General features: G+C 34.5%; 1 protein-coding gene across 2 annotated transcripts in view; it reads right to left on the bottom strand.

The window, feature by feature from the left end:
- LOC123523108 (tRNA modification GTPase GTPBP3, mitochondrial-like) overlaps positions 1–12434 on the bottom strand; it is a 30759-nt gene extending 18325 nt beyond the window's left edge. The window contains exons 1-7 of one of the 2 annotated variants that reach the window (XM_045300740.2): positions 11651–12434; positions 8269–8770; positions 2950–3085; positions 2290–2443; positions 1798–1870; positions 1146–1289; positions 67–232 (exon numbers count right to left, since the gene is read on the bottom strand). In XM_045300740.2, coding sequence (XP_045156675.2) covers positions 67–232; positions 1146–1289; positions 1798–1870; positions 2290–2443; positions 2950–3085; positions 8269–8716 — 1121 coding nt within the window. In that variant the 5' untranslated portion in view covers positions 8717–8770; positions 11651–12434. The other variant, XM_045300742.2, reaches the window with a different exon arrangement.
- Positions 12435–12470: the final 36 nt, after the last annotated feature.

The following is a 12470-nucleotide window of genomic DNA, read 5'->3' as shown; positions in this document are numbered from 1 at the left end:
CTCTAACGGGAAACAATATAATATAATCAGAAACTTTATAGTAACAAAATAAAAACATGTTTCAACCTTTTCACAGCCCTGCTTACTCCCTCTTTCTCCACAACATCTTGCGTTTCCCTAAGTCCTGCAGTGTCACTCAGTAACACAGGATAGCCTCCAATATTTACATGAGTTTCTATCACATCTCTAGTGGTACCTGCCACATCAGTTACTATGGCAGCAGGTCTCTGACCTATAAACAATTAGAAAAACAAGCTGATAGTCTAATCTCCTGCCTAACATAACTTAAGCTCATTTTATTTCTCGACTGAGAGAACAGAATTGTCCAAGATTTGTTGAAATAGAATAAAAAACGTCTCTCTGATAGCTGTTCGTTCTGCTGTCGCCGCCAGATCAATACCCAGTTTCCCCACAATGGGCAGTAACACAAGTGAGCAATAACGCGTCACAAACGACAATTACACTGTGTGCAGAACTGTCCAACGAAATTAATCTAATGATTGATAAACTATATTTCTGTACAAAATTCAACAAACTCCCTACAATAAGTACATAATTGCCATCCCCATCACCAAGAAGTGGATGTTCACTCTACTTAATGTTACACACATAACATATCAATTTTAAATATAAAATCAATACTTCCATCCAAAAGACTAGATCTATTTCATATTCCTTTGTTAGGCAACCTGTGGTTTTCCACTTTTTCAATCCATTTAACCAAAAATTTATAAAAAGGGGCATAGTTTTTTTTAAACGCAAGATCTAGTTGTGTAACCTTTGCAGTGTAAGTCAGTTTATCACTGTGAATAAGTGTGTGAAGTTTCAATCCATTGCCACAAGTGTTTCCTGAGATACCAGCCTACACACAAAAAACTTAACCAATTCGGAATGCCGATGTGGACACAAATGCACGGGTGAGTCCAATAGCTCTACCTTTTCTTTGAATAGTTAAGCTAAATAGGCAGAGTTAAGGGACCTGCCCAATGCAAATCAGTTCATCACAGTGAATAAGTGTGTGAAATTTCAATCCATTTCCAATAATCAGGATGCAGACACTGACAAATAGATAAATGCAATACCTCTGCCTATTCTTTGAATATTGTGCTAAAAAATGAATACATTGTATAAAATTTAATACTCACATATAGCATTGAGTAAACTGCTCTTGCCAACATTAGGTTCTCCGATAATGACAACATGAACACCCTGTCTCAACCTCTCGCCTTGTCTCTTGTCATTGAGGTGATTCTCTATTTCATCTTGTAGCAAATGTATCCTGTCTTTTACTACATCAAGGTAAAAAGAAATAAATGTACAAAGTTTTAATACTGTTTTTCTTTAGTCATAAACTGTTCCTGTACAGAGGTTGGAGGTTTGAACCCCATTGAGAACCTCTAATTAATCGCTTGTTTAACTTTTATACATGATAATTTCTTGACCCTCTCCTCCATCTGCTCAAAATCAACAATACATCTAGGGGTCCGACTATAAACAATGCCGTACTCACTATGGTGTTACTATTTATATACTTGATACTCTGATAAAGAAATTAATTATGTGGGCGTAAAAGTTTGTGGCTTTGACCAAAATAGTCATTGTGAGTGGATATAAATTTATGGATTCTACATTTTAAGGAACAAAAAGAACAGAAATTACATTTTAAGAAATAAGAAGAACAGAAATTATCTTTTGTGCGGGGTTATTTCTGTGGGAAATACAGGAAAATTAGTCCCTAACAAATAATAATGATTTAATAAGATGTTTTCTGATTTCTGCTTTTGTTCCAAAACTTACCTTGCTGTAGAACATGGTCGTCTATATTCTGGTCCTCACTGAAGTCAATAAATGCTTCAAGGTCTGCGGCACACTGTAATTAAGTACTGTAATACATTAGTTCAATTTGCAAGATCAAAAATTCTTGTTTAGAAAGAACTAACGTTTAATCTCTGTTTAAGGTGATGTATCCATACTAACCGTCGGCAAATCAAAACTTTTCATGCTGGATTCTTGTTTTTATCTTTGGTTTTTAAAAATGGCACTGATAGCCACACAAAGAAAACTAGCTCTGGTGAACAGAATTCTACAACAATTACCTACATCTGAAGGAATCTGAAAGGGTATTCCTGTGAACTTTGCTTGAAACTGGCTAGATGTTTCAGAAGGAGATGTTTTTTAACAAAATTTTGGATGAACAGACAGAGGCGACCATGCAACATTCCTAAAAACTCCCCAAGAGCAATTAGTGCTAAAGTGAGCTGAAAGATTGGATAATGAAGAAAACGGTACCTTTATAAATGCAGTCCTCCACTTGCTATAAAGTTTACTGAGGTCCCCCTCCATCTGTCGGAGTGCCTGTCTTCGCTGAGCCTCAGTTTCAGCATGTATAAGATCTCCTAAACCCTCGACCTCTGTCAGGTCCATCTTTCCATTCATAAAAGCTCTGTGAAAATATGTTAACATGTTTTGTAATGAGTTGGTTGTTAAATGGGCCAGCTGTACTTGGCTAGCTAATAATCTTGTTATTACATACACATATACATGAATAAACAAATGATGTAGTCAAAAATTAACACAAAACTGGAAATTTTATATCTTGCAGGGATAAAAATTAGCAGGGGCCCAGTAACCGATGGCCCCTAGATTTTGGGCTGGGCTCCTAAATTATTGGAGAAAATGCCCATATACCTAATATTAAACATTTATTTTTGACAGTCTGGGCCCCTAAATAAAAACAGCTAGTTTATATCACTGCCTTACCCCATTTTTATCTTAAATGTGTATGCTAGAATTCCCTGTATATGAGATAACTGTCCTTCAATATCCAATGTTTGAAGAAATTCTATAACTGAGAAAAATTTCACCCCGAATTCTAGCGTGTACCTTTAAGTAAAGAGAGAATGAAAATATATGTAATACTGGGTAAATACAGAATAAGTAAATCTGCACCTTTTGGTGAATTCACCAGGTTCTGCTTGCCGGCAGCCAGGTATTTTATGCAAGGCTGTAAGTACAGCTGACACCACAGCAGGACCTCCATGTACTTGAAATTCAACACAATCTTCACCAGTAAAACTATGAGGCCCTGAAATGAGCCAAGTGTTTCAAACAAAATTTACACATATAAATACAAATTCTTCATGAGGCCTTGATATAATCAAATAAAAATTTAATACAAAGTGTCATCGAGTGGATGTTACAATGAAATTCTAACAGCCAAAATAGTAAACAAAATACAATAAGACAAACTAATCTAATGATTATGAAAGATATTATTTAAGGTAACATCATCAATATTCATGGGGTATATATTTTCATGGATTAAATTTTGGAGTCAAACCATGAAGTTAAAATGGGCATGAACTTAAACAGAGCAGCCAGAGTAGCCAGGGTTAGGGTTAGTATTAGGGTTGGTTTCTGGCTACTCTGGCTGTACTGGTTGCTCTGGCTAAATTCCCACACCCGAAGTTAAACCCCAACAAACAAGTAAAATTCACAGACCCATTCACTTAATTTTCAGTTTGAAATACACATATTGCAATATTGCTACTAAATAGCTTGTTTGGCCAAAACCACAAGATTTCACTCCTAAAAAATAATTTAGGCGTAAAAAAGCAAAACTGTTTCCAGTATTCCGACCTACCCTAAATTTTTGGCCCGACCCTAAATGTTTTATGGCCTTGGAGAATATTTTTTTCAACTTTTTAACAATAAGTTGCAAAACTGCACTTTTTATGCTTTAAACATGGCCAGTAATGTCAGTATGGGGAATCACGTGACCCAAAATGGTACGGAACACGGAAATCAACATGGCGGATTTTTGACTTTTTTTATCAATTTTCAAAGGTAAGTAAAAACTACAGCATCTATTTTACTCTTATTATAGCGCAGTCTATGCGCATTTTAATGCTCTTTCCAGCAATGTATGTGTCTTGTCTACGTTTCTTCTAGTTTCTGAGTTACCTTCGAGGTTTTGACAGAACCGATGATAATTTTCTGTAAAAACACAATGGTACGATACACGTAATTACTCTTTGCACACAAAAATCTATGTAATTTGCTGCTTTTCGAACTTGTTTAAATCTGTAACTGTTAGATCTTTATCATATAGTAACCATGCACAGTGTTTCTTTATGATTTTTCGTGAATTCTTGCAAAAAATAGACAAACTATTGAAATGGTACGCGACACGTGCTATGATACGCAACACGTACTAACTGTTGGCAGTCTGATACGCAACACGTGCATGTGTCACCAACGGCGATTTAGCTTCAAATTTGCGTCACAATTAATCTATTGAACTATTTCAAACGTGGTTTTCAGTTTTTAAGATCGTTCAGAAGCACTGCAATCTTTATTTATGTTTAAAGAGGTCAGCACGCTATGACTTTCATGTTTCAAAATTACATAAAATCTATTAATCTTATTTCAAAAATGCGCAGTTGTTTAGTTTTCTAATCTTGTATACTTTTCTTCTACAGACATGGCAAAACCTAAGAAGAGACGGAGTCTGACACTTGGGAAAAAGAAGTATATAAAAAAAGCAAAACAAGAATATCAATATCAAAGTATCTTTCCAATTGCTGCAATCTGCCAGGAAATCACCAGCGAGAAAACAAACAAAAAGACTGCTTACGCCATCTGAATCTCCTCTACAACTTATATCAAGCAAACTGAAGACAAAAGGCATTTAGGTCACCTGTCGCTTCCAAAAAAACAAACATACAATAACAATTCTCGATTAAAGTTAAAGTCTTCAAGATCACTTTTTGGACCTGTAGAGGAAAACATTGATATGTAAAGACAATGTAGAGCACTTCTTAAACATTGGATTGCAAGTGTGAAGAGCTGCATAATACAGACAATGTAGCCCCCGTTGATGTGACTGATGAAGCAATTAATGAAAATTTATTGTCAGAAGTTTTCTCGGTATTATAAGAGGAAGATGGACTTGATGAAGTAATGATAAAATTTCTAAAATTGGCTAAAGATAAAAAATCCCAGTGAACAATATAGCATTTTTTTTGTGGATGGAGGTTGTTTGTTGGTTTGGGTGCACTAATACAACACAAATGAGATACTCGAACAAAACTAAGATGTTTGGATACTTGGCTGGAGAATGTTTGGAGGACGGTTTATTTGTTTTATGGGCGGATACAAAAATAGGGTAGAGAACGTATTGGGAATGTCAGATCCAGGGCTGGCATCACCCTAATCATCTTTGATAAACTTTGCCGTACCAGATTTGCTAGTGTTCATAACATTTAGTAACAAATAACATCATCTAAAATTTGAACTAATTATTGAACTCTAAATAAATGTTACTATATACCTTTCTGACGCATTTTTAGTCGATAGTTCCGATAGTTTCTTCATGGAAACATTTAACAGAAAACGTTTTTTTGCAGTATCATTGAAAAAAATACTACACTACATTTTGTATATGGGGTCTGGTAAACCTATCCCCCTTGGCCAGGCCAACATTATCTCCTACCCCCTGTACAGTATATTTTAACGTTATGGTACATCCCGAGACATAAAACAATCATACAAAATAAATAGTCTTCATCGGATCACGTTTTAAAAAGTTCACCCGCCACACCATGTTTGCGAAATGGGTGAGCTTTTATATTATGTACGATTGTTTTATTCTCGGAATGTACAATACTGTATATGGGCGTAGCTAATAATGGGGTCTGGCCAATGGGGTATGTTTTTTTTCAGAACCCATGTATCTGTGTGATATTTTGGAGCGAATAAATCGTCTTTGTATATCTGTAATTGTTTTATAATACTCTTCTCGCGATTTTAAGGATTTTGTGTTACTATGTTTAAAGTTGGCATTTTTATGTTTTTATGTGATGGTATCACCATTTTGACATTGTTTCTAGTTTCAGTTTTGTATATCCGTATATATATATATATATATATATATATATATATATATATATACTTGCAATTTGCTCAAGTATTTTTTTATGTGTGAGTAAAGTGTGATTTAACCAGGAGTTCAAGTTAAATAAGTATTTTATATTTACGTACAAAGGATGAACAATTAATAAATAATTATAAAAATTTAAACTGACGTTGTTTTGGTGGCTATATTGTCCACTGAAACAGTATTCCAGATACTTACGAGCGGAAAGAGGCTTTGGAAGAACCAACACAAGATCCTACCTAGTTTTCTCATATAAAGAGGCTGGTATTAGTGGGGCTATAACATAAACCCTCTATCTTTTCAATTTCATAGTGATTAGAAACTTGAATAATAGTTCGGTTACTTCTTTATTGCAATTAAAAACATAATTAAACAAAATTTTGTCACAAAAACATGTGCCAAAAAAAAAAAAAGAACATATCATTTTTTCAATTGACAAAAAAGCTATCAAAGCTCATTTTCATTATCTATACAGAATCTATACAGCAAGCTTCCAACAATAAATTAAAACTTCTTAAAATTTCTTTTTCTCAATGTCATTGAGTCTTTCTATTCCCATTTAGTATGTCAATTTATATCACATAATGCCCTTTTGCATAAAATTTAGCCCCATGATTTTAATCACACTGTTTTCGCATTGTTTACTGAATAAATCAAATTTTCCCTACCATTTACTATTAAAACATCGGTTCTTTCTTCACTCAGTATCTATTTCACTTCCCGTATTTGTTCTCATTTAGCGTATATTTATATCACATTCCCTTTCACATTAAGTACTCAAATAATTTTTCTTTTCTCCAATTGTATTTATATCATCTTCCTTTTATTTTCGGTACTGATATCGTAACTATTTCTTTTCTCGTTCATAAGCACTTCTCAGTCCAGTCCCATCCTCTTCATCGGTAGCATTTTATTTCATCGTCCTAGCCTTCTCCCACCTTATACACAGAGCTCCTTTCTGAACTGCGTTCCTTGATTTACTCACAGCTCCCTGTTTTCTATTCACAGGAAGTCTCTTTCTGCTTGCAGTATAAAACATGCGATTTCTTCACATTTCTTCACACAGTAATTCAGTGTTTAAGAAGTATTCTACATCGCCTCTGGTATCACTGTTTTTCTCTATATGTCCAAAAAGTGATCTTGAAGACCTTTATCGGGCGTTACTGTAAATTGTTTTTTTTTTTGGAAACGACAGGTGACCAAATTCACTATACTTTTTTATTTGCTGTAGATGAGTTGTACAGAGGGGACTTAGATGGCGTAAGCAGGCTTTTTGTTTGTTTTCTCGCTGGTGATTTCTTGACGGATTGCGGCTATGGAAAGTTACTTCAATATTGACATTCTTGTTTTGCTTCTTTATCCACTTCTTTTTCCCAAGCGTCAGACCCGGTTTCTTCTTAGGTTTGGCCATGTCTGTAAAAGAAAAGTATACAAGATTAGAAAACTGCGCCATTCTGAAATAAAATAAACATTTTATGTAATTTTGAAACATGAAAGTCTTAGCGTGCTGACTTCTTTAAACATAAATAATGATTGCAGTGCTTCCGAACGACATTAAAAACTGAAAACCACGTTTGAAATAGTTAGTAAATTAATTATGACACAAATTTGAAGTTAAATCGCCGTTGGTGACACATGCACGTGTTGCGTATCAGACTGCCAACAGTTAGTACGTGTTGCTTATCATAGCAAGTGTCGCGTACCATTTCGATAGTTTGTTGATTTTTCGCACGAATTCGCGAAAAATCATTAACAAACACTGTGCATAGTTACTCTATGATAAAGATCCAACAGTTACAGATTTAAACAAGTTCGAAAAGCAGCAAATTACATAGATTTTTGTGTGCAAAGAGTAATTACGTGTATCGTACCATTGTGTTTTTACAGAAAATTATCATCGGTTCGGTCAAAACCTCGAAGGTAACTCAGAAACTAGAGAGAACGTAGACAAGACACATACATTGCTGGAAAGAGCATTAAAATGCGCATAGACTGCGCTATAGAACGAGGGAAATAGATGCTGTAGTTTTTACTAACCTTTGAAAATTGGTAAAAAATTAAAACTCCGCCATGTTGATTTCCGTGTTCCGTACCATTTTGGGTCACGTGATTCCCCACATTGAATGTTAGAAATCAATTTACTGATGCTCTAAAGGCCTTACCCCCTCATTTGCATTCATTTTTTGACACAAAAATAATTGAAATACCTCTTACACAAGACTTCTTCCAGTGATTTAAATTTTGTCAAAGAAAATGTTATCAAAACAGATAAGGTAATTCAAAGGAATGGCTGACAATAAAGATTATATATAACACAGTGACAGGTATACCTGGAAACACTATGACAATGCCTTTGTCAATGACAACACCAGTTTCAGGGTCTATCAGTTTCCTTAAATTAGCTTCCCTTGGTGCTGGAACATGCTTGAATTGCCCAATCAATGTGGATGCCTGTAAAGCACTTGGTCCTGAAAGCCTGATCACTGCCACTCCACATTTACCATGTCCAGATGATAATGAGAATATAGTAGTCCCAGTCTTAGCAGAATTATGTCCTTTAATGTCACTGCTATGCCGTCTTGTATCCAAAAAACATGTAGATTTGCGTCCAAGAGTTTTAAATTTAACTGTCCTAAACTTTGATAAAAATTCATTTGAATTTAACTCTTCAGTAGAAATATGTTTCAAACTAAGGCTGGATATATACCTACTGAAGTTACCAGTCAATATTTGTAACGTCCTTGTGTATGATGCCAACACATGTAGTCTAGCGCACATTTTTACCGAATTATATTTCTATAGGGATATCCCCTAAGATTCAACTCTTCAAACCTGAAAATATAGTGCAAGACTGGAAAACACATGTTGCAACTATAAACTGTTCATTAATCAAGAGCTGTCACAGAAGACAGCATGCTTGACTGTTTCGATGCTGGATAGTGAAACTGGGCACATCTGAGGAAACTGGAGCTGCCACTGGTGAGTTTAATGACTCCAATGTTGATAAGGATATTGGACAATAGCTTTCATTACATGACTGTATTCTATTGTTTCTCTGAATGGCTGAAAACGGTTCGAAAAGTAATGAGTAAATATCATATCAACTTATCTTGGGTTATAAATAGTATGAAAATAAAAACAGATCAAAGTAGGTGCTTGGAAAGCCAATATCAACCTGATTTGGTCTAAATTTATTCCTTATACTATACATTTACTCATGTAATAAAACAATTACTGACTTTTTCATAGGTTGATATCAGGATTTATCAACCCTCAAAAAGTTATATTCACTGAGCCAAAGGCTCGGTATTAATACCAGAATTTTCTAAGTCCAAAAGGAGGCATAATTTGGCCAAAATGCAGGTCAGAGTTATTAGACTTGATGCTATCAATTAGTTTTATAACCCCGAAGACACAAGTGAAGTTTCAATTCAATATCTGCATTAGTTTTGGAGAGAGTAACTTGCATGTAAAACTTTAACCAGGATTTTCTGTCCAAAATGGGGCATAATTTGCTCAAAATACATGTCAGAGTTATGGGACGTGACCCAGAGAGGTTGGTTATTGACCTAGAAAAAGAATAAGTTTCAAAGCTATATGCCTTTAAATGATAGCCATATGTACTTGCATGCAAAACTTTAACCAAGGTGTGACGCTGACCCCGGCGCCAGTGAGTAGAATAGCTAGACTATTCTTTGAATTGTCAAGCTAAAAAGGGAGCATATATCACATTACTTACTGGTGCAAGAGTTATGACCTTTGTGTCACATGATGTGTGTTATGACATAGAACAACTATTTTAAGTTTGAATCAAATCCTTTCAGTAATAACAAAGACATAGTGAAAATGCATCAACATTAACCTTAAATTCTAAGTAAATAGCAAGACATTATTTAAATTCATGAAAAATTGGTGCCAGAGTTATGGACCTTGTGTTGTATGATGTGGGTAATGATGTGGAACAACTCTTTTAAGTTTTAATTAAATCATTCAGTAATAACTGAGACAGAGTGAAAGTGCACCAAATGCTAAGTAAAATGGGGGAATAATTCAAGAAATATTAGAGTGAGAGTTATGACCTTTGAACATTAAATTTATAAGCTGTGGGTGATGAAGAGGAAAAGCTACTTTAAGTTTGAAGCAAATCTATCAAGTAATTACTGAGATAAAGAGCAAGTGCATCAAAACCAAGGTAAGGATGCAAAAGGACGCAGAGGCTGGGCTGAGTAGGACAGCTCTTCATACTTTGTTTTAGGTAAATTTTGTGTCTGTACAAACTGTACTGTGTGAGTCCGTAGACTTGCTATAGGGACCGTATAACGCTTGCACAAACAGAATGTTGTTGTTTTTTTTTGTCACAACTTTCAGATTTTGTCATTTTCTATCAAAACAAGTTTTTATTTGCAGTTATTTACCCAAAATGAATATTTTATAAGCTTTTTCGTTATTTTACGGTTAATATTTTACTAAAAAATATGGCGAAGTTCAGCAAATGTAGTGTCGATCAAGTGTCATTGTTCATTGTTGTGTATTGCGCTGAATGTCATGCGTTGCATTCTTAGGTTGACACATGGCAACTCAACGTGACACATAACATGAGACACAACATTCAACATGACACACAATAGTCGATACTCGACAATGAACAACAACACTCAATTTTTACTGCAATATTTTTAGCCAAAACCAAGTGTGACAATGAGACATCAAAATGTTAAAAATGTTGTGTGTCGTTGTACATTGCCATGCGTCGTGTTGCAATGTTGTGCGTTGTGTCGTGTGTAGCCCTTAAAGAATGACAGTTTACATTCAAGGTATCCGGACGGTTAGAACGCAGGCTAGGCTTCGGGTTACTGGACAACTAGACACTAGACAGGATTCTATACCTATTATAAATGTTGGGCCCCCTACTTTCTTTTGCATATAGTTTGTCTTATAGTGTGACAGTGCGGTGGCTGCAAATGTCAGAAATTAAAATGCAGCCATTCAGCAACCGTAAGCTTGTCGAAGAGTACAGTTGGCCTACTGTAGATGAATTACAGTAAACTCGTCCCCTAGTCAACTCGTCCCCCAGTCAACTCGTCCCTGATTTGGTCACTTCGTCCCCCTCAGCAATTTCAAATTGGTCATTTCATCCCCCTTTTTCAGCCCCCTTTTTAAAATGTATTTTTGAGAAAAAAAAAATCAAAGTATGATAAATTAAGTCGCTTTTTCTTTTTCTTTCAAATAAGTATATTTAATACTAAAAATATACATAAGTTTTTGTTTGTTTTAAGAAATTTTTGCTTTAAAAATGATTGAGTTAACAAGGAGGATTTTCTGTATTTTGAGGGTTTTTTGTTGTTGTTTTTTTCTGTTTTCTTTTCTTTAAATTGTTTTTGTAAGTCTGCTATGTTGGACAACATGATTGCTGTTTAAATGTCTTGAATAAGATTAAACTTTTTATTAAACTTTTTTTATAACAAGTAAGGTCAAAATATTTATTGGCATAAACATATATACATGTTTTCGCAAAAAACTATCATTTGGCGGTTTGCTTAACAGAAGTAAATTGAAAAGCATAATTTCCTCACTCCAATCAACTATTTACACGTACATTTAATTCTACTAGGGGAAAATTTTGACACATTTCATTCAGTCAATCAACAACTTCTCATGCAATTAAATACAATTAACACTTTCCAATCAACGCCTTTTAATGTGATTAATTACCTTTAACACCTTTCGTATGTAGGTATAGGCTCATTCTACTTTTCTTTTAGAAACCCCACGTCTCCCTACTTTTGATGATTTTTTATTTTAATGACCAAAAAAATGAATATAAAGCATGCTGGTAATCTGTAGTAATAAATATGTGACAGATATTAGTTGTTTATTTATTTCTTATTGTATTTCTAATTAAAACTTTCTTTTATTATGACCAGGGATAAGGATTTATTGCTCTCTCTTTTATTATTATAATTATACCAGATTTATATATATAGCACCCTTTTCATGATCAATTTCACGTTCACAGGCGCTTTACATAGTTCAAATGCAGCCACACAGGGCGCAAATTCATCCTCTACTAGTACAGTCACAGAGCGATCTGACCAGAGGGACAGAGTGAGAAAAGCCACCACGACAGAGAGATCAGAAATCAGATACAGGCTTGTCCGGCTAACTTAGCCTAGCTCGTTTCGAATAGACAGCCTGGTTCTTTAACGTGCCCAGTATATAGCACTGATACACGCAAGGATTTTCTTACTTTAATTTTAAAAAGTTCATTAGATTTTCTATTATATTATATTTTTATTACAAAGGGCATTGTATTTATTTTATTTCAGTTAATTGTCTTATATTTTCAGTATATTTCTTTTATTATTTTATCAAACCTAATTATTTAAAGTTAACCATTTCCAATATAACTCCTTCAAAACTCACAATGATTTTAAATACCAGTTTTTAAAGTCAAAAATATCATAAAAAAAGCAAAAATGCCTAAAATATTAAGGGGGACAAAATTACCAAAAGGGGGACGAGTTGTCCAAAT

Source organism: Mercenaria mercenaria, chromosome 8 (assembly GCF_021730395.1).
Source record: "Mercenaria mercenaria strain notata chromosome 8, MADL_Memer_1, whole genome shotgun sequence".
Classification (NCBI taxonomy): Eukaryota; Metazoa; Mollusca; class Bivalvia; order Venerida; family Veneridae; genus Mercenaria; species Mercenaria mercenaria.
The sequence above is the reverse complement of the archived record's forward strand: the minus strand, read 5'-3'. Positions and strand labels throughout refer to the sequence as shown.